The sequence below is a fragment of the Canis lupus genome, chromosome 28, assembly GCF_003254725.2.
Source record: "Canis lupus dingo isolate Sandy chromosome 28, ASM325472v2, whole genome shotgun sequence".
NCBI classification, from domain to species: Eukaryota; Metazoa; Chordata; class Mammalia; order Carnivora; family Canidae; genus Canis; species Canis lupus.
Window position 1 is genome coordinate 37104788 of NC_064270.1, and position 19087 is coordinate 37123874.

At 44.3% G+C, this 19087-nt stretch overlaps 1 protein-coding gene across 7 annotated transcripts in view; it reads right to left on the reverse strand.

Annotated features, from left to right (window-relative positions):
• MKI67 (marker of proliferation Ki-67) overlaps positions 1-17690 on the reverse strand; it is a 29235-nt gene extending 11545 nt beyond the window's left edge. For 3 of the 7 annotated variants that reach the window (XM_049103606.1, XM_049103604.1, XM_049103605.1), the window contains exons 1-12: positions 17432-17690; positions 16848-17027; positions 13273-13351; positions 13060-13175; positions 9980-10046; positions 7851-7896; positions 6244-7323; positions 4687-4856; positions 3047-3368; positions 2633-2751; positions 2361-2532; positions 123-278 (exon numbers count right to left, since the gene is read on the reverse strand). In XM_049103606.1, the coding sequence (XP_048959563.1) occupies positions 123-278; positions 2361-2532; positions 2633-2751; positions 3047-3368; positions 4687-4856; positions 6244-7323; positions 7851-7896; positions 9980-10046; positions 13060-13175; positions 13273-13351; positions 16848-16939 (2419 nt within the window). In that variant the 5' untranslated portion in view covers positions 16940-17027; positions 17432-17690. The remainder of the gene's footprint in view (positions 1-122; positions 279-2360; positions 2533-2632; positions 2752-3046; positions 3369-4686; positions 4857-6243; positions 7324-7850; positions 7897-9979; positions 10047-13059; positions 13176-13272; positions 13352-16847; positions 17028-17431) is intronic. The other 4 variants (XM_049103607.1, XM_035707745.2, XM_049103609.1 and 1 more) reach the window with 2 other exon arrangements.
• Positions 17691-19087: the final 1397 nt, after the last annotated feature.

Consider the following 19087-nt stretch of genomic DNA (forward strand, 5'->3'; position numbering starts at 1 on the left):
GGGCATCTAATGTAGAGCGATAATACAGCATCTGTTGTAAAACTAAAATAATAATAATACCATCTACAATTACTATTGAAAATATCAAAGCGCAAGGAAAAAAAAAAAAACAGTAAACCAACCCAAATCTTCTGAAGTGCACAGCAGAGGTTTTTCTCCTGAGTTAGGTACTTGAAACTCTTTTCCAAGGAGATCTTCTGAATTTGAAAAAGTTTTGGGACATAGGCTCATTGTTTGTAACTTCACTTTTGCTGGAGTCTTGAACATTTCAGTTAACCCTGTGAGATGAGAATAATGGAAAAATAATTAACATATTGCTCATATGTGCCAACAGTCCTCACATACACCGGAGGAAGCAGCAGAGAGTGAACAGGGAATCACTCCCCAGAATTCTTGGAAGACGGAGTCACATTATAAAAATGAACTCATTTGGGACACCTGGGTGGCTCAGTCGGTTAAGCATCTGCCTTTGGCTCAGGTCATGACTTCAGGGTCCTGGGATCCAGCCCCATGTCCGGCTTCCTGCTCAGAGAGGAGTTTGCTTTTCCCTCTGACCCCCATCTTGCTTGTGCTTTCTCTCAAATAAATAAATAAAATCTTAAAAAAAAAAAAAAAAGAACTCATTTTGTTGAAGAAGAGCAATGGGAAGTTGGAATTATATCTCCTCTTCTTTGCCTTTCTTCTTGGTGAGAAAATCTAATGAAGGAAGCTGACATCTCAATCCTGCATGGTTGCCCCGATCCTGAGCAGCAGCCGGGAGACAGAGACTGGCCCCCGGTGCTTCCCCTCCAGACATCCAGGAACCTGGCACCCTCATGCTGCCTTGGAAAGTCCTAGCTTATGTAGACCTGGGTATTATGCACAAATAAAACGTCCCAATTTTTTTAAAAAATGACTGTCCATTGGGCTGCCCATAATAGTATTGTCAAGTGATAATATCACCATCTTTTCATTTTAACACCCAAAAGTAATAATAACATAATCTCAGAAAAAAGAATCATACAGTACTTTAGCTGGAAGATCCATCTTTCTGAAACACTAAAATTATCCCACTTTTCTGACTTTTCTCATTTCGCCATCAATGGGTCAAAATGTTCTCAGTCTGGCATCTGTTTGCAAACTGTGTTTGGGAAGCCTATTTTGAAGGCCCTCATATCAGCCAGTTCACTTAAAAATCTCATCCCTCTGCCCCTATTCGGGCTTTCCTTAAAATACCCAGAATCCAGTCTTCTGTACAGATTGATGTTTTGTCATGAAAGTTATTCATAGCAAGGGGTGGAAAAGTTGTTTGGCTTCCTAAGAAGGTGGTCTTAAAGGAAGATTGAGGAAATCTACTATCCTGGGTACTGAGTATTTACATTTCTATTAATTTTACCTTAAAGATATTTTTTGAGAATTGGTTTTCAATGCTTCAGCACATAAGTATTAGTCATACTCACACGTGAACATAATTTACGAGGATACTCTTATGTGCACGTCTGCACACTGGGTGGCATAACCTGAAAATGTTTTTCTCATTGAGCATAATCTCAAAACTGGCTACAACTCTTCTACATGTTCGTGATTTTTTTTTTTTAAAGCTAAATATGTTGATCAAACTGTGACTGTAATCACAGGGTACCTTATCTGGGTTATACATCTTAAAATGGGTTTCAGATGGGTTTTCCATCTTAAAATATGCCAGGAAGTAAAAACAAGATTCCATCTAATGGGAGGTGGACTCGGGTCTCACCTTCCTCCAAAAATGTTCAAGGCAGAAAGCAGTGGTCAAGCCATGTAGCATGGAATCCCAACCCTGGGCTCTTGCCTTGGTTCTATCCTAGAGCAACCATAAGGAAGTCACATCCCACTTTTACCGAGAATGGAAACACTGGCTCGATTGTTGATGCTTAAGGGAAACCTTCTTACAGGCCTTTGTTTCAAGATGCAGTTAAGCTTCATGGAAAGGAAGGAAATGGTGAAGCAGCAAAATATTGCTCAAACCAACTGCTCTAACTTTGGGACAATCGATTAGTAGAAATGCAGGGAAAGGGCAATTATAAGGGCAAGCCTGCTTTTTTCACCATAAAGCAGCTTCCAGTTCTCTCTAACCATGCTGCAATCCAAGGTAAAGATGTGCTTTTACCATTCATACCTGCTTCATGCAGGACTCATGATCCCTCGTTATCAGCGGACCCACTCTTCTTATCCAAATCAGCCTTCCCTTCCCTTCCTTGAACCATCACGACCCCAGGCAGCTGACTAGATTGTTAATCCTCCCGTCCCTCTCACAGTAGACCCAACCGTAGCACCCACCCACATCCTCACAGGTAGGAGGATCAGAGGGCTACGGTTTATATGACCCAAGGCTAGGTTTTTACCTGAAAGGTCTTCATTAAAGTCCATTTTTTTGCTGAATACAAAGTTGTTCAGCATTCTGTAGGGCCGAGTGGGCACATTTACTTTCTCAATGTGAGCTTTCCCTATTATTATGGTACAGGGAGAGTTGGCATGGCCTGTGCTAAATTGATTGTGAACGTTGCTAACAGGCTTCTAGAAAAAAAAATAGAACAAGATGAACAAAACGTCAAAGCATAAATCCACACTTCATGTAATCTTACAGGATAGTATGCGCTGAAAGAGTGATTCCTACCTTTGGTGTATTCATTCTTCTTTGCCTTTTGTTCAGCTGTCTTTGGGGGCCGTGTTTAACCACTTTAGCTTGTGTTTGTTTGGCACCGAGTTTTACTATGTCTGCCCACGATTTTGCCACTGTCAGAAGGAAAGCGTGTTGAAACGTTTCCATTTTTTTTAATAATAAATTTATTTTTTATTGGTGTTCAATTTGCCAACATACAGAATAATACCCAGTGCTCATCCCGTCAAGTGCCCCCCTCAGTGCCCATCACCCATTCACCCCCACCCCCCGCCCTCCTCCCCTTCCACCACCCCTAGTTCGTTTCCCAGAGTTAGGAGTCTTTATGTTCTGTCTCCCTTTCTGATATTTCCAAACCAGCATCCATGAGAACATTTACCTTAAGACCTAACCTGCTAACACAACACTCACCAATTAAATTGGCTTCCGAAGCACCACTCCTTCTTCTGGAATAAATCATCTGCAAGATTTCATGTTGGCTTCGATCAATGGAAGTTCTCTTTGAAGGCAAGTTGCCGCTCCTCTTCCCTCCCCTCTTGGGAATATCTGTGTGATGAGGAGATTTGCTGCCCCCGGGGACCGAGGCCGCCTTGCATGACCTACGGCGTGTGTCAGTAGCAACTGGAGAAGTTTGCATAGGATCACGAGCTGGAGATCCCTTACGCTGGGGTTGTGTGGTCACTTCCAGTTGGTTTTCTGAAGAATCTTCTTTTCCTGATGGTGGAGGGTATTCCTGACGGGATTTAAATGTTCATAAGAAAGCTTACCACCAACGGAACATCTCTGTGGTGAAAACTCTCCCCAATGAAGAAGTTTAGCTGTTTAAAGCACCAAAACGTTTCAACCACTGTCTGTCAAGTGTCAGGTAGAAATGGGAGTCTGTGCCCCCTGCTTTAAGAAAAAAAAGGATGGATAGAAAAAACAGCAAATAAATCTTAATTGGGGTAATTCAGAAAAAGTGGAAGGAATCTCCTAAGGAGTGACCAGTGAGCCTGCTCTCATCTGAATTGGCAAAGAGCACCATCTGTGGGTGTTTAACCCTGGTTGGTCTACACGGGAAGGAAGGCTGCTCATTTCTGGGAGCCAGCACGAAAAGATTTGGTATGAACAGAAATTAAAGACTGCCCAGGACCTCTGATGGGGATGAGCTGTGGGGCCATACCTCTCTAGAGACCTAAAGTCAAGAGGACAACACAGTCTAGGGTAGATGAATGAAAATTCTAAGTAGATGATGGTCAAAATCATTGTTGTGTTGCCATCCAAGACTTTCCTTTACACCTTATACACCTTATAATTCTAAAAGAAAAAAAAAAGCCTTATGGTTATGTGTCATGAGGTCTCCAGTTTCCTTGTAATTGCTAGTGTTTTTATTAAAGACTTTATTGATTTATTTAGAGAGAGAGAGCACGCAAGAGAGCACCAGAGGGAGGGAGGGGCAGAGGAAGAGGGAGAGTCTCAAGCAGACTCCCCAGCTGAGCGAGGAGCTGGGCACAGGGCTCGACATCATGACTTGAGCCAAAAATCAAGAGTCGGATGCCTAACTGACTGAGCCACCCAGGTGCCAGTGTAATTGCTAGTTTTTACTAAAACCCTTGAGGGGGATGCTTGGATGGCTCAGCAGTTGAGTGTCTGCTTGGCTCAGGGCATGATCCTGGGATCCGGGATCGAGTCCCACATCGGGCTCCTTGCACGGAGCCTGCTTCTCCTTCTGCCTGTGTCTCTGCCTCTCTCTGTGTGTGTCTCTCATGAATAAATAAATAAAATCTAAAAAATTAAAAAATTAAAAAAAATAAAACCCTCGAGGGATCACCTGTAAGCCTGGCTGGCCTTAGGAGGCCCCTGCAGAAGGCGGCCCTGAGGGCTCGCCCGTGCTCAGCCACCTTAGAATTGTGCTAAGGAGCCCCGTGAAGGAGCTCTCCTTGACACACATATATATTTTTTTTACCTTTTTATCAGAAAGAAAAAGGGTCTTCATAATAATTGTACCAGTAGGGGGCATTTGGAAAGGCTATGTCACAGGGATGAGTGAGAATGTTGGTTGCCCAACATACCTTGATGATTTTCTTCAGGACAGGTGGGGTGTGGCTTACAAGAGATCTTCTTGGTGTTTCTCCTCTCTTGAGAGGCGTGTTAGGAGGTAAGTTTTCATCAAATAACTCCGGTTTCAGACGACCACCAAAGGAGACCCGCCTTTTTTTCAGGGGTGTTCCCTCAATCTTATCTAAAGTAACGAATACAAAGGAGGAGAAGGAATGAAGGACATATGCTCAGGACTTGTTTCAGGTTGCTGTTAAAGACAAACCACCGGTGAAGTCCCCCAAAATCTAACACCACAGCATTTCACCCCTTTGTAATGCTGAGAATCCGGAGCTGCTTCAAGAGCTCAGAAGAGACCCAGGTACAAATTAACAAAAACATCAAGTCCCGGCTGGATAGGACAAAGATTTCCTATAAAAGGGTGAAAAACCCTATAAAGGGATTGGTCTGGACTGGTGGCTTCTACTTCTCAACAGAGATGGATGTTTCCACAGTGACCTGAGAGGGTTTTTTCAAAAGACTTGTGTGAACTCGGGCTCACCCAGACCTACCTAGTGAGAAGTCATGAACTTGAAAACCTCTCCAAGTGACTCAGAAAGGCGATTCATGGAGTCCACCACACATTCTTATGAGCCAGCCCTCGACATAAATCCCTGGTCTGAGGGATGCCCTTTCTGAGACTCGGGGACATGTGATGGATACGTGCGGGTCTGATTTCAGAGAGTCGCACACCTTGCACGTGCGCCCTCTGCCAAAGGGGCCCAGGCAGTAAGCCTGCTACTTCAGAACACCCACAGAGCCTCCCCCGCCGAAAAGCACGGGAGAGAGCCCAGGAGGTACCAAGCCTCCTCCAGAGGTCAGAGCTCTGTAACCCACTGTGTGACGTAAGGCTGTCAACTCCCTATTTGCAAGAGGGAAATGACAGGAACGTGCATCCTGTGGGCACCCCTGCTGCCTGCATAGACCATCAAGTGTGAATGCCTGATGCATGAACCCATGGGTATGGTCGGGAATTTATATGAAACACTGGACTATCCATGTGTAGATGCATGGGCTGCTAGTATATATGAAATCATATGTATATGAATATATATGTGTAATCCTCCTACGCTAGTAGGAGACCTTGAGAAATCCCGAGATACCCCATATTTTAACAGTTCCAAGGGATTTCCCTGGACTTCATTCAAAGGAGCAAACTCCTAGGATACAGGTGCTTATGGTTCAGAATTAAAACCTTTGTGAAAAGCAATTATGCTTATTAGGCTTATCTTCCTTCCTATCTTCCGATAGGTGGAGAGAGAATCCAACATGTCTTTGGATCCCCTTGAGATCCCCGGCTGTGTTCCTCCCGGACAACCCACACTTCCTCTGGAGCCCCTAGTTACGACTCTCCAGGACGAGCCCATCAGAGTAGATAGGCACATATGGCTGCCTCATGAGCGCACCTCCACATCTCACAGACTTTCCACCACAGTGAAGCCACTACCGAGCGAAGGAAGGCCTCATGAATTCATATCTAGATACGAGGTAGTAGTGAGCTTGTGGGGGAAAATGCAGTTAGGTAAACTTACTATTGGAGTCACCAAAGTTGCTGGTATCAACTGAACTATGACCAGGTAACCCAGAGCATGTGTGCCCAGCTGTGGCGCCCACTTTCTCAGGTTGGTGGACGGAAACTCCTTGAATCTTCCTTTCAACTTGAACGGGCAACGGAGCCAAAATAGTATGATTCTGAGTTTCTGTTTCTGCGGTAAGAATGTCCACACTGGGAGGAACACTCCTCCTCTTTTTGGAAAAGAGTTTTTCTGGTGTATCTTCAAAATTATCAGCATTTTCTACTTTAGCGGGTGTTTGATTTCTGGCTAAGAACATCCTCGGAGTCAACGTTTCGTTCTCTGTCCCGAAGCCTTCCCTCTGATCCAGATTCATGGATTCACTTCCACTGGTAATACTCATGTCTTCACTCCGACGTTTTCGGGAGGAACTGTGTGGGGAACGTTGGGCCAGGGTCTTGGCTCTTGTCATCTCCTTAGGAGGGATGCTGGGACTCATGGCCTCCTTGGGATTCTGAGCAGCGTCTTCATCGTTTCTCCTGTCTTCAGTCTGGCTAATTCCTTGTTTCCCCAAAGCAGAGTCTGCCTCGATTTGGGTGAATCGGCCCGATCTGGGTCTGGATTTAAGGGAGACCGGGACTTGTGTTCCGTCTTGTAAACCACCAGAACGTTCATTCTCCAGGGCACAATGACTCTGTGATCCTGATTTTTTACTGCTCTGCAGAACATTTCCTTTTTCTGATCTCACATCAAACTCTTCCTTCATTGACACATAAAGCTTCCTAAAGGGAGACTCATGGTTTTCACTATTCTCAAGACACCTTGTAGAGGGGAAAGACTTCAATTTTCTATTACAGCTCACTAAGGGTACGCTGGAATCTTCCTTATAATCCCTAGCTGTAGGATCTGTCACATTTCTGTAGTTCTCTCCAGGCGGTTCTGAGGAATGAACAACATCAAGAGTTTGGCTGGCAACATGATCTCCAGAGCCATCCAAGACTGTGCTGGCTGCTTTGCCATTCTTCACGTGCACCAGAGGACTTCCTGAAACATCTTCAGAGACTTTTGAACAGGCACTGGAATCTTGAACTTTCCCATCTTGGCAATGAGTTATGAAACAAGAAACAGAAAGTTCTTATTGAAAAGTTATGTACTTATTGAACAGAAAGTTCTTAGTCTCAATGATTAACATTGTGCAGTATTCAAATTTTAAAATCGTTTCAAAGTGACTTATAATCTAGCTTTTCACTGAGCCTACAAATTACTTAAGGCCCAAAATGTGTGACAAAAGCATTCTGATACTCGAATTATGATACAAACAAATAAGTCACATCAGCCTCCTATAACCAATACGAGGGATCACATGCTATTACTCCACGAAATTCAGCTGACTGCTGTGTTATTTATTTATATCTGGACACTCCGATAAACATGGTGCCCTCTACCTCACTTGAGGAAAAAGTTAACTCAGTGTCTGCCTATCTATTACGTTAAGTAACACAACTTCCTAACTTATATGAACCTTGATGTGGAATGTTTGTGTTCTTGTTGTCTCTTCCTTGCCCTGACACTACACGGAGATCTGATCTTGCAGGATCCAGAATAAAATAAAAAAAACTACTAACCAGGATCAGAAGAGAAGCTAGATCTGGAGACCCGAAGCAGAGATTCCTGTGAATTAACAAAATACAAACAGCGATTTAGGTGTTTTTTTTTTTTTTTTTCAAATACCAACAGTCATATTTATGAAAATATTCTTGCTATGGATGCTCTTCCTTGCCAGACTGCTCTTACAGGAATTTTAGAGACTTTGAGAAATGAGCCAAAGACATTCAGGGACAAGTGCTCACAAGACAAGTATTTCTTAGCTGATTTTAAAAACAAACTTGAAGCTCCAAGTTGTATAAATGGAACCTCAGTTGAGTTTTTCTAACTTCCTCAAACTTCTTTCTCATCGCCATATGAAAGAACAAAAGCTAAAATTAAACGTCACCTACACTGGGCATCTGTGAACTTTACAAGGGTGCAGAATTACTGACTTAAGATTTAGCCTTATCAGAAGAGGCTGCAGGACCTGTGAGTGAGCTGGGGCCCCCCCTTTGGCCTGTTTGCTCAGGCTGGCAGGTGCAGCCGACAGCCCGGATGTTCAGGCGAAAGTGAAACCAGCAGGCCACAGGCGCCGCACCCTCTGAGCACAGCAATCGGCTCCAATGTTCTGACCTGGCCTCCAACAGCTGTCTTCACAAATTGTCAGGAAATTTTTTAGGGAGCTAGGAACAACCACAGAATAACAGCGACATAAGGTATAAAATTTCAATGTTGCTTCAAAGAAGGAAAACTATCTCATCTGAATTATTATGGGGGAAAAAAAAATCACAAAATATATCCAAAAGCAAATAACTTCTTTCTTCAATCAATTTCAGATTTCTTGGAATCTAACACGTTTCTCAAACTCGCCAGGTGAGGGATCGGTTTCTAATTTCTAATGAGAAGTGGGCCAATTTTAGGACTAAACCACAAAAATGAATTAAAATGTAAAAAAATGTATGCAAAATATAATCATATAAGCTCATTTTTTGTAATGTCGTATTCCATAGACATAAAAAAATCACTGTCAAACACGTTCTAAGTATTCAGTTTCAATATTGACTTTATCACAATCCAGACAATCCTATCACAATAGGCCATTGAGACCACTTCTAACTTGAAGTCCAGCTTTTTGGTTGGTGCCCTAATACCTACCAACAAAGTAGGTAGAAAACCTCAAAAGGTAGCTTTTCCCCCAAAGCCGATGAGGGGCAAGGTCACCAAAAAGGCCATTCCTCTAGGGAGGAAGCAGCACCTTGCAGGAGCAGAGATCTCTAGTTGAAGGCCCTCCTGCTAATTTCAGGTGCAAGTACAATATGACTTTTTAAGCCAGTGAATTACGGCCTGGTCACAGGAGACCAGCTTGGGTAGCTCATAAAGGATAGAAATTCTCAGGACATGTCCTACTAAGTCTCCAAGGATAGGGACAGAATTGCATTCTGATAAGCCGCACTGTTCGGCTAGACATAGGTAATAAGATTCTCTTTTCACATGACACAGTGCGTAACACTCCCCCAGTGGCATGGGTTGTCTCTCCATCAAAATTAGAAAGCATGCCTGGTACTCACAGCTCTGATGTGATCATTTCAGATGCATTGAGATGGAGGAGTACAATAACCGGAAGATAACACGAGCCACTAATCTAGTTCCTAGATTTTTTTTTTTTCTTTAAGATTTCATTTATTTATTTGACAGAGAGAGAGAGAAAGAGCACATGCAGGGAGGGGCAGAGAGAGCGCAGCAGGCTCTCCACTGAGCAAGAAGCCTGACACGAGGGCTCAATCCCAGGACTCTGGGATCATGACCTGAGCCGAAGGCAGATGCTTCACCCAATGAGCCACCCAGGCGGCCTAGTTCTCAGATTTTAATTCTATGTGATGGGCTGTCCTAACTAAAGGTTTGCAAGAAAAGCAGATTGTGAGATACTCCAAAAGCTTTTGGACCAAAGTGTAAGACTCACTTAGTACTCTGTGAAAATAAAAAGCATAGTTGTAAATTATTCCACTATGTCTAAGTTCAACTTGTTTAAGACCTCAGGCACATGTCCCTCTCATAACTGGCAAGTCACCCTCCCCTGTGAGACACCATTCATCGACGTGCGTATAAATGATCTCACGCTGTCATGCAGAAGAATCAGAGCCCGAAGTTGGATAATACCCCCCATCACCTGTTTGCGTTTTCGTCCCAGGCATTCAGTTGACTTGCTTCCATTCTGATGAATTTCGTTTTCATACCTGAAGTGCACAGAAGGACAGATACATACTCAGATTCAAGATCTGTAACTCACGGTAAAGCCTCCTTATCTGATTAATGTCCAAGGAGCAAGGAACAAATTGCAGATTTTATTCAAGATCATAACCTTATTCACGGAAATAAATGTAGAGTGAGAAAAGATCTTACACCGAAAACTTTGATACGTTGCCTCAAATTTCTTTTGGAACGTTACTGTCGGAGGCTGGGACCCAGATTAATTTCTGAACACTGACCAGCTAGTTGTGTGATTTCAATAATACCTGCGTACCTCCTATGTGAGAACCTACTGAGTACGAGAGCCAACTAGATTTCCACCGATGTATATCCATGGAAATCATCTGAGGCCTTGGAAGGTCACCCAGGGAGCCCAGCGGCACCTGAGGTCTGAGGCACGTTGTGATGTCACCTACTGCAGGGTCACCGCAGAGCCACCATGTACCTTAGGGTCACGGTGACCTTCTGTTTCCTGCCTACTGCATCTGTATCTGAAGAATGACTGGCACATTCTTGACTATGTAGACAGATGTAGCAACATATCCACTCCTTCTACTGGGCCTGGCACAATTCAGAGAACAACCTTCTATGGGTATAGTGAACCTGGCCTCAGTGAGGTGATCCGAAACAGCTGGCTGTCTGGAATTAGTTCTCATGGTCACAGAGTTCATGGTTAAGTCCTTCTTCCTAAGACTCCTTCCCCACTCTTATGTTGGAGATATTGAATTATCTTAATTAATCTCAATCTGAACAGCATCTCATTTTGGGGAACACATTCTGATCTCCATTCCACATCAAATACTTCCTACCTAGAAGTCTGTTCGAGACGCATGCCCTTGAAAAATGAAGAAGGCAAATCCACAAAAGCACAGAGAAAGAAATGACCGATTGAACAAACAGAAAATATCTCTTTAATGCGACCGGAGGTAATGAGGTTGGCGCTCCATTTGGCAGCATGGATGACCAAAGGGACCTGACTGTGTGATGCCTACAAGAGACACAATGCACAATCGATGGCACCTACGGGATGAACGTGGTAGGACGGAGAGGACACGCCATGCAAACAGTAGCCAAAAAAGAGATGGAGGAGGGGTTACACTAACGTCAGACAAAATATATTTCAAGATAAAAACTGTTCACGGACACCAAGCATATTTTATGATGATAAAAAGATCAACCTATCCAGAAGATAAACCAATTGTAAAGTAACGTGGGTGGAATAGCTGGTTCCAAGAGACAATCTAAACCTTAAGGATTATGAAAAGTTGAAAACAACGTGCCAGAAAATATGATCGTATGCAATCACTGATAAAGAGCATTACTAAAGCTACAGAGCATCTCAGAAAGATAAGAGATAGAGCTTCATCCACCTGGAGAGAATTCTAAATTTCAACACACAGTCTAGCCTCAGCATATAGAGAGCAAAAACAGAAGAGCTTAAAAAAACAGAGGAAAAAAAAATCATCAATGTGTGATTTCGACCTACTGGCCTGAGTAAGAATCAAGGGGTAAATCACTGATTCCAGAGCTGGGGAGTTGAATCTAATGGACATATATGGATAGAACATAGCACCTGGGAGCTCATTCGTTTCAAACACACAGAAGAAATCAGCACAAAAGTCACAAAGTAAGCCCCTGGTCATCTGGTCGTAAAGCAAGCCCCTGACTCACTTCAAAAACTGGAAATTTCCTAAATGTCCGTCCAGAATGAAAAAAATTGTGTATAATTGTGTATGTAACTGTGACATTACTTCAATGAGATACTTATGATGCAGCAAGAAAGAACAAACTGGGACATCCACGGTCTGCATCTCACCAGAAGTCAGTTACAAGTATATTCTTCATTATTCCAAATTTATGGAGTTTTAACAAAGACAAACAAAACCATAGTGGTTAGAGATGCATGCTTAGGTAGCCAAATTCCAAAGACTTGATGTTATCAGAAAAGCCACTCAGGTGGTTTACTTGGTGAGGGAAGGAAGTAGTGATTAGGTGGGTGATGTGTACGGCTTGGGCGGTGTATTAGTTTGCTAGGGCTGCTGCAACAAGATGCCACACTGGTGGCTTCAACACGGAAATGTATTTTCTCACAGTTCTGGAGGCTGGAAGTCCGAGATCGAGGTGTTGGCGGGGCTCCTCCCTCCTGAGGCCGCTCTGCTGGGCTTGCTAGGGCCGCCCCTCCGAGCACCTGCTCCCTTTCTTCTGTGTCCTAATCTCTTCTTACAAGGACATCAGTCAGATTGGATTAGGGCCCACCCTAAGGCCTCGATTTGGCTTAATCACCTCTTTAAAGACCCCGTCTCCAAATACAGTCATATTCTGGGTGCTGGGGGTTAAGCTTTCAACGTAGGAAATGCGAAGGGACACAATTCAGTGCATAACAGATGATAATCACCACGGTGCTCACTCCACCATAAGCTGAGTGGACATCTGGTGTCTTTCCCCATGAGCCTCTTCTACTTTTTTTTTTTTTTTAAAGATTTTATTTATTCATGAGAGACAAGAGAGAGAGGCAGAGACACAGGCAGAGGGAGAAGCGGGCTCTCTGCAGGGAGCCCAGGACCCTGGGATCATGCCCTGAGCCAAATGCAGACACTCTACCACTGAGCCACCCAGCTGTCCTGCCCTTTTAAAGATTTTATTTATTCAGTCTTCTACTTTAAAATGAAACCAAAACTGAAAAATTATATGGTTTCACAACACTTGCAACAAAATAAACCCCACGAGGATCTGGTCACCCCTCTTTGGCTCCGTTGGGGGCACTCAGATCCTCCAAGGGGATCACACGAGCCCCAGGTGTCATTCCTTCTATACCCAGGTGATTCCAGACTGAGAACCAGTGGGGAGGGGCGACCTCAAGCACTCTGACGTCATCAGCATGAGAGGCGGCCTCTAGCGCTCTGACATCATCAGCATCACAGAAAAATCCCAGAAGTCTAGTTTTGGAGCGTCAGAAGGTCTGCTTATGCCGAGAATGCCTAGTTTTTAGTTCTCACCCACCTGAAAGATCGATCAACAATAGTGATCACATCTCCGTGCTTTAGTTGCACAGGCTCATCAATAGCACAGCCGTTCACCTGCGTCGGATTGCTGGAACTGAAATTAAACAATACCGCCTACAGAGGAGAAGAAAGGGGAAAATAGGTAATTGATGAATGGGTAAGAAGTGAAATAAAAACTTAAAAAATAAATTGATTTCAAACCCCCACTTACCTCCTGCCCACTGATTTCAATTTTGCAATGCTGTTTTGACACGACAGGGAGCTGGATACGAATGTCACATTCAATACCCCTTCATCGAAAGAAATTAAGAGTTTTAGGGCACTTTAATTTTTTTTTTTTTTTTTTTAGAAATTCCATGAATGCTTTGAAATAAAACAGCATTTGACTACATGGTTGATCGATTAATGAAACGACAGAAAGGGAAAATAACCTGGGTGATAAGAGGACCTGTGCATTTTGCCAACAATTTTGACAAGTATCATATAAGCGACCATTTTAAATCTTTAAAACTTTGGGTACTTGAAAATAATTACAATGGAAAATATTAGAATACAAAACTGGATTGCCTTTTTACAGAAATGCCTATGCTTATAAAACCCAAATCAGGGAGTACTTTATACCAGTTTGGAGAAATGAATGGATTGTCGATACTCTGTACTTTTTTCCCCTATAAAAAAAGGTTCATGTGTGTTCATTTGTAACGTTATGTACGTTTAAAGGTTTTTTTTTTTTTAATTTTTATTTATTTATGATAGTCACAGAGAGAGAGAGAGAGAGAGAGAGAGAGAGAGAGGCAGAGACACAGGCAGAGGGAGAAGCAGGCTCCATGCACCGAGAGCCCGACGTGGGATTCGATCCCGGGTCTCCAGGATCGCGCCCTGGGCCAAAGGCAGGCGCCAAACCGCTGCGCCACCCAGGGATCCCTAAAGGTTTAATCATCACTACACATGCTGTATTTTATGCTAACACCTGTCTATGCAGCAGCCTCTTCACATACAAAGACAATTACATCAGCACCTGTATCGTGGTGTTGTTCAAACAGTGAATGAATTATACATGCCTGCCGTTCGCCTGGCACACAGTCAGTGCCATTTACTCATGAGCTTTTTGTTGTCTTAAAACTACACTGTATTAATGGATTAACAGATTCACAAATCTATCATTAAAAACACGAATGCAAGCTACGAATAAGCATTATTAGATTCAACTTGTTTTCCCACACAAACAACATCAGCAGGAAGCACCAGAAGGGAGAATTTTCAAACCCATGTGCAAAACTAATCAAAATGGTCCTTAGTTAAGTTTCCTTAGGTCTCTGGTGTTACCTTTACTGTAAGTCTAAACAGTTATATACTCTCCTCTCCGTTCTCAATATACTATTCTAGAGCTACAAATATCTCTTTCTAGAACATATATAAAAGATGCAGTGGCTTAAAATAATTGTAGAACTGGAGGGCTCCCAAGGGCTGATAGACTCGCTTTGTGTGAGTGTGAGTGTGTGGTAAGTTTCTTTCCCTACGTGTTGCACAGTGTTCCTAGCCTTAGTGGACAAACAGCTTTAGGGGTTGCAGCCTAGGGTGGCGAGTAGATGGAAAAGGACAAAGCAGTATATTGGTAGCTGCAGACAGAGCAGTGCTAGCTCTGTCTGTCCATAGAAATAGAGAAATGGGCTCAGCCACAGAGATTTAAACTATCTGGTTGTCCCACACATTAACACAAAGTGGGGTTCAGATACACACTTGTATTTTGTTTTATGGTCTCCCAGCCTTTCCAGCCTGGGCACTTTTGGACAAAACTTCATCCTCCTTTGAGGTTTCGTTGTCCAATCTTTATTTCTCTACTTGCCTCATTTCATCTCTGAGCTTTGCAGGTAGCCAGATGTGATTTAAAACTTCCATTCGAAGGGGTTTCCTGTCATGGAGTCATTGGTTTGCAGGAGTAAGTCATGCTCTTTCTCTAAAGGGGTGTGGGGGTGGTCATCCACAAGATTAGCTAAACTTAAGTTGTTAGAATAATTTCTTGATTGGAAATTTTAGCTTTGAGATTTGTTGCTCTAGTTCCTAAAAGAACTTGGAGATGCTCCTCATGTGTCCGGCTACCACTTTGACTCCTTGGAACCCACCCATTCTTTCACTTTAAGAAAAAACAGGTCATAGTTGCAGAGGTCTCTGTATTTTGTAGCCGCTTTTTTGTAAGAAGTACTTCTCCCAAATAAAACAATTAAAAAAAATTAAAAAGAATATCTCTTTCTACCATGTCCTGTGACCAAACACTCTTGAATGGGTTTTAAATGATAAAATTCTGCATAAAAAGATTTTTAATCACTGCTGTATAATAACCAGAATTACTGACACTTGACACCAAAATGTTTATTCTTTTTCCTTGGAAGAGAAAAGAAGCTATGGGAACTGAACGGCTCATTTAAACTAAAGAAGAGAATTTGATTTTTAGGCAACAGAATATTCCAGCAAGAGGGAGAGACTATTGCATTAGAACTGAGAATTTGTGTGGCTGTGAACTGCCAACTAGAACCCCTATGGACCCATGGTTCTTCACCTCAGCACTATTGACATTCTTTACAGTAGGAGCTGTTCTGTACATTGTAGGCTCCTTAGCAGCATCCCCGACCTCTATTCACTGATGCCAGTGGCGTAAGCTTCCCACATTGTGACATAGAAAAATGTCTCCAGACCTTGCCAGATGGCTCCTGCAGGGCAAAATAACCCTAGGCTGAGAACCACTGCTCCTCATGATGCCACATTCAACCCCAAGCATCTACTAGACACAGTCAACTACTGATCGCCTCTTACTGTCAGACCCGTACCAGGCACTGAGACATAATTATGAACCAGACAGTCCCTGTCCTTAGACAGCCCTGTAGTGGGGAGACACAACCAAAGACTCATCACCCTGCACGGTGTTAGGAAAGACAAGAGCAGTGTCCACCAAAGGCTTCTCTTTAGGCGCCCTCTAATTGGATATCTGAAAGTTGGAAAGGTCTCACTCACGTAGGAGGATAGAGAAAACGTTCCAGTCATAAGGTTTAAACTGGCTAAAAGCACCAAGATGAACAGAAGCTTGGAATGTCTGAGTTAAGGAAGGTAGAACAAGGTAGAGATGGGAGGATGGGGTGTGGGTAGAAGGTGGTCCCACCTCACAGGGCTCCAGAGAGAGGGTGACTTATAATTTGTATGAGAAATCACATGTTAGAAACCGGGAGGAGGGTGCCTGTTATACAGGGACCCTGGTCATTTACCAACAGGCCGGCAAAAAGAAAGAAGGTCTCGAAAACACTCCAGCAGGACTGCTCCTATTTTCATTTTTCCAAAAACCCAACAAACGAAATACACAGCCTCCTTCCCTCGTTTGCTCAGCAGCGTCCCCCCACAGCCAAGGTGCACCAAGCTTGAAGGGGTTTCAGATGAACCCCATCTAAAGAATGCCTGAAGTGAATCAGGATTTGAGAATAATCTACATTTTTCTCCATTTAAAGATTTTATCAAATCAATTTTAAAATGTGTTTGATTAAAAAAAAAACACTTAACCATATACACATTGTTTTAAAAATTCTATTTCCTAATAAACAATTATGTTGATTAATAGATAAGAAAGTCCCCAGCAAATAGGACGACGCGGGGAACTGCCCCCAGGGCTCTTCCAGTCTGTTAATCTGTGATTAGGATATTAACGCCTTTTTTTTATAAATATTTTTCATATATATTTTTTTATTTTTTTGGATATTAACGTCTTTTATACTAAATGGTCCACCCCTATGTCGGGCTCACCTTCCAAACAAGCAGGTGCTGAGGCTCAGTGGGAAGTGAGGGCCATCGACCCCACTCCTTTTGATGGTAACCAGGCGTCCTGTAGGACCCATTTTCTAAACAAGATGTTGAGTATGATCCAAACAGGAAGGTCAGGCATCAAAAAGTTCGCTGAAGCAAACTTACTGCAGAAACATGCCACTGAATAAGACAAAAACAAAACACGCGCGCGGGTGGGGGGGGAGGGAGAGAGTCACTCTAAAAGCAAAGAGCTAGGAAGTCACTTGTAAGTCACCAAATGGGCTCGCTTGTGCCATTCGCCATGCTCCTGCCACCCTGACCCACACTCAACTTGACCCCTAGGGGAGCCCCAGCCGGGCCCCGGGCTGCACTCCAGGCGCCCACAACACCCAGTGCCCCCAAAGACCCGCGGCCAGGACCCAGCGCATCACCGTCGAGGCTCCCGGGAGCTCCCCTGCGGACCCCCTGGTCAGAGCCCCAGCCGCGCCGCCGCCACCGGTTCCCGTCGAGCAGGCGTCCCCACGGCCCCGGCCCCCGGGCGCGCCCGCCTCCCCCGCCCCCGAGGCGCCCCAGCATCGGCTCACCCAGCACCAGTCGCCCGCACCGCCACCAGCGGATCCGCCGCTCCGCGAGACGCAAACCCGAGTCCTCACCGGGGAAAGCCAGCTGCTCGTTCCCCTGCGTCCACCGCCCGCCCCCTGCTCCGGGGACGGGGACCGCCCGCGGCCACCTCCGCCGCAGCCCTCACTGCCCCCCGCCGTCGCCCTCGCCCTCGCCGGAGACCAGGTGGCCCGGCCCAGCTGCGTCCGGGAGGTGGCGGCGTTAGCAGGTCCGCTCGTAAACCCGCCGCCGCCGGCCCGCCGCCGCCGCAGCCGCCGCGCCCTCCCGATTCAAATGAAAACAACGATTCGAATTTGGCGCTAAGCGCTGTGATTGGGCGCGGCGGCGGGCGGCTGACCAATGGGCAGGGGCGGGGGCGTGGCGGGGGCGTGGCTAGAGCGGCGCGCGCGCGCTCCTGGAGCCCAGAGGGCGGGGGGGCTGCGAGTGCACCTGCGGGACCCGGGTCCTCCCCGGCCCGTGTCCTGGTCTCCCTGCCGCAAGCCCCTCCTGCCGCCTCCCGTTTAAGGACAAACACAGTTGTACACGGTGTGTTTGTTACTCGTTGCCGGAAGGTTTAAAAATTATATTGCCTCAAATATAACAATTATTGTAAGCAATTTCTTGCTGTGCATGTTATGGTTCCCTTTCAAAAAAAAAAACACACACACACACACACTAAAAAGATCATGACCTGCACATTGTTCTGAACTTTGCATTCTTTGCTTAATTAATCCTGTGGATATTAACTTCCAGCATAACCTTCCCTTTTACTTTCTTTTTGACGGCTGCAGAGCATTCGGCTTCAGAAACCATAATTTCAAAAAAAAAAAAAAAAAAGAAACCATAATTTCCTCAATCGCTATTATTGCTATGCGTTTAGGTTTAGGGTGTTTTCCTATTAGAAAAAAAAATAATCTCCAATTTAAAAAGCTTGTACATTACAAAATGGATGGTATCTAAAATAAGCACAGCATTTTTTTCTAGGGCCACCTGCCCGGTTAGGGGTGCTCCTGTGGACAAACATGGTGTGAACTGAATAGAGCCAGGAGACCCGGATGCCCATCCTGAATGTCACCTCCCCTCCCACCTCACCAGACAACCCATGGAGCTGCCTTTCTCACAGCATGGACTGGGGAGACCTGAGGGTGTCTGAGATCCTTGCAGGGGGTTCAGGAGGTCAAAACCATGTTTGTAAGAACATCAGACTTTCTTTGTCCTTTTCACTGTCATTTGCTCAGGAGCAAAGGGTGGAGTTTTCCGAATACAGGAGCAAATGTGAGAAACCAGCTGTCTCACTAAATCAGGTGTTACAGATATTTGCAAAAATAGAAAATAATACCGTTCTTCTCAATAATTAAAAAATAAGATGTATTTCATAGAAATATGTTTTTATGTTAACAGGAAGTGGGTTCACCATTGCTTTAAAATGAATTGACGAATGAAGTTTGAACCTTTCTGCTCCTGAGTGCTCACTCAGTGATAGGCTGCCTTCCGGAATAAGGGAAAGCTCCTAGGAACGAGATATGAATGCATAGGACCTCCAACTCCTAATTGTCTGTGACAAGGCTGATGTAGGTAATTTAAATGCGTGGATGCTATTAACCTTCTTTAGGGGATTAGTTTCTATTTTCTCCCCCTTT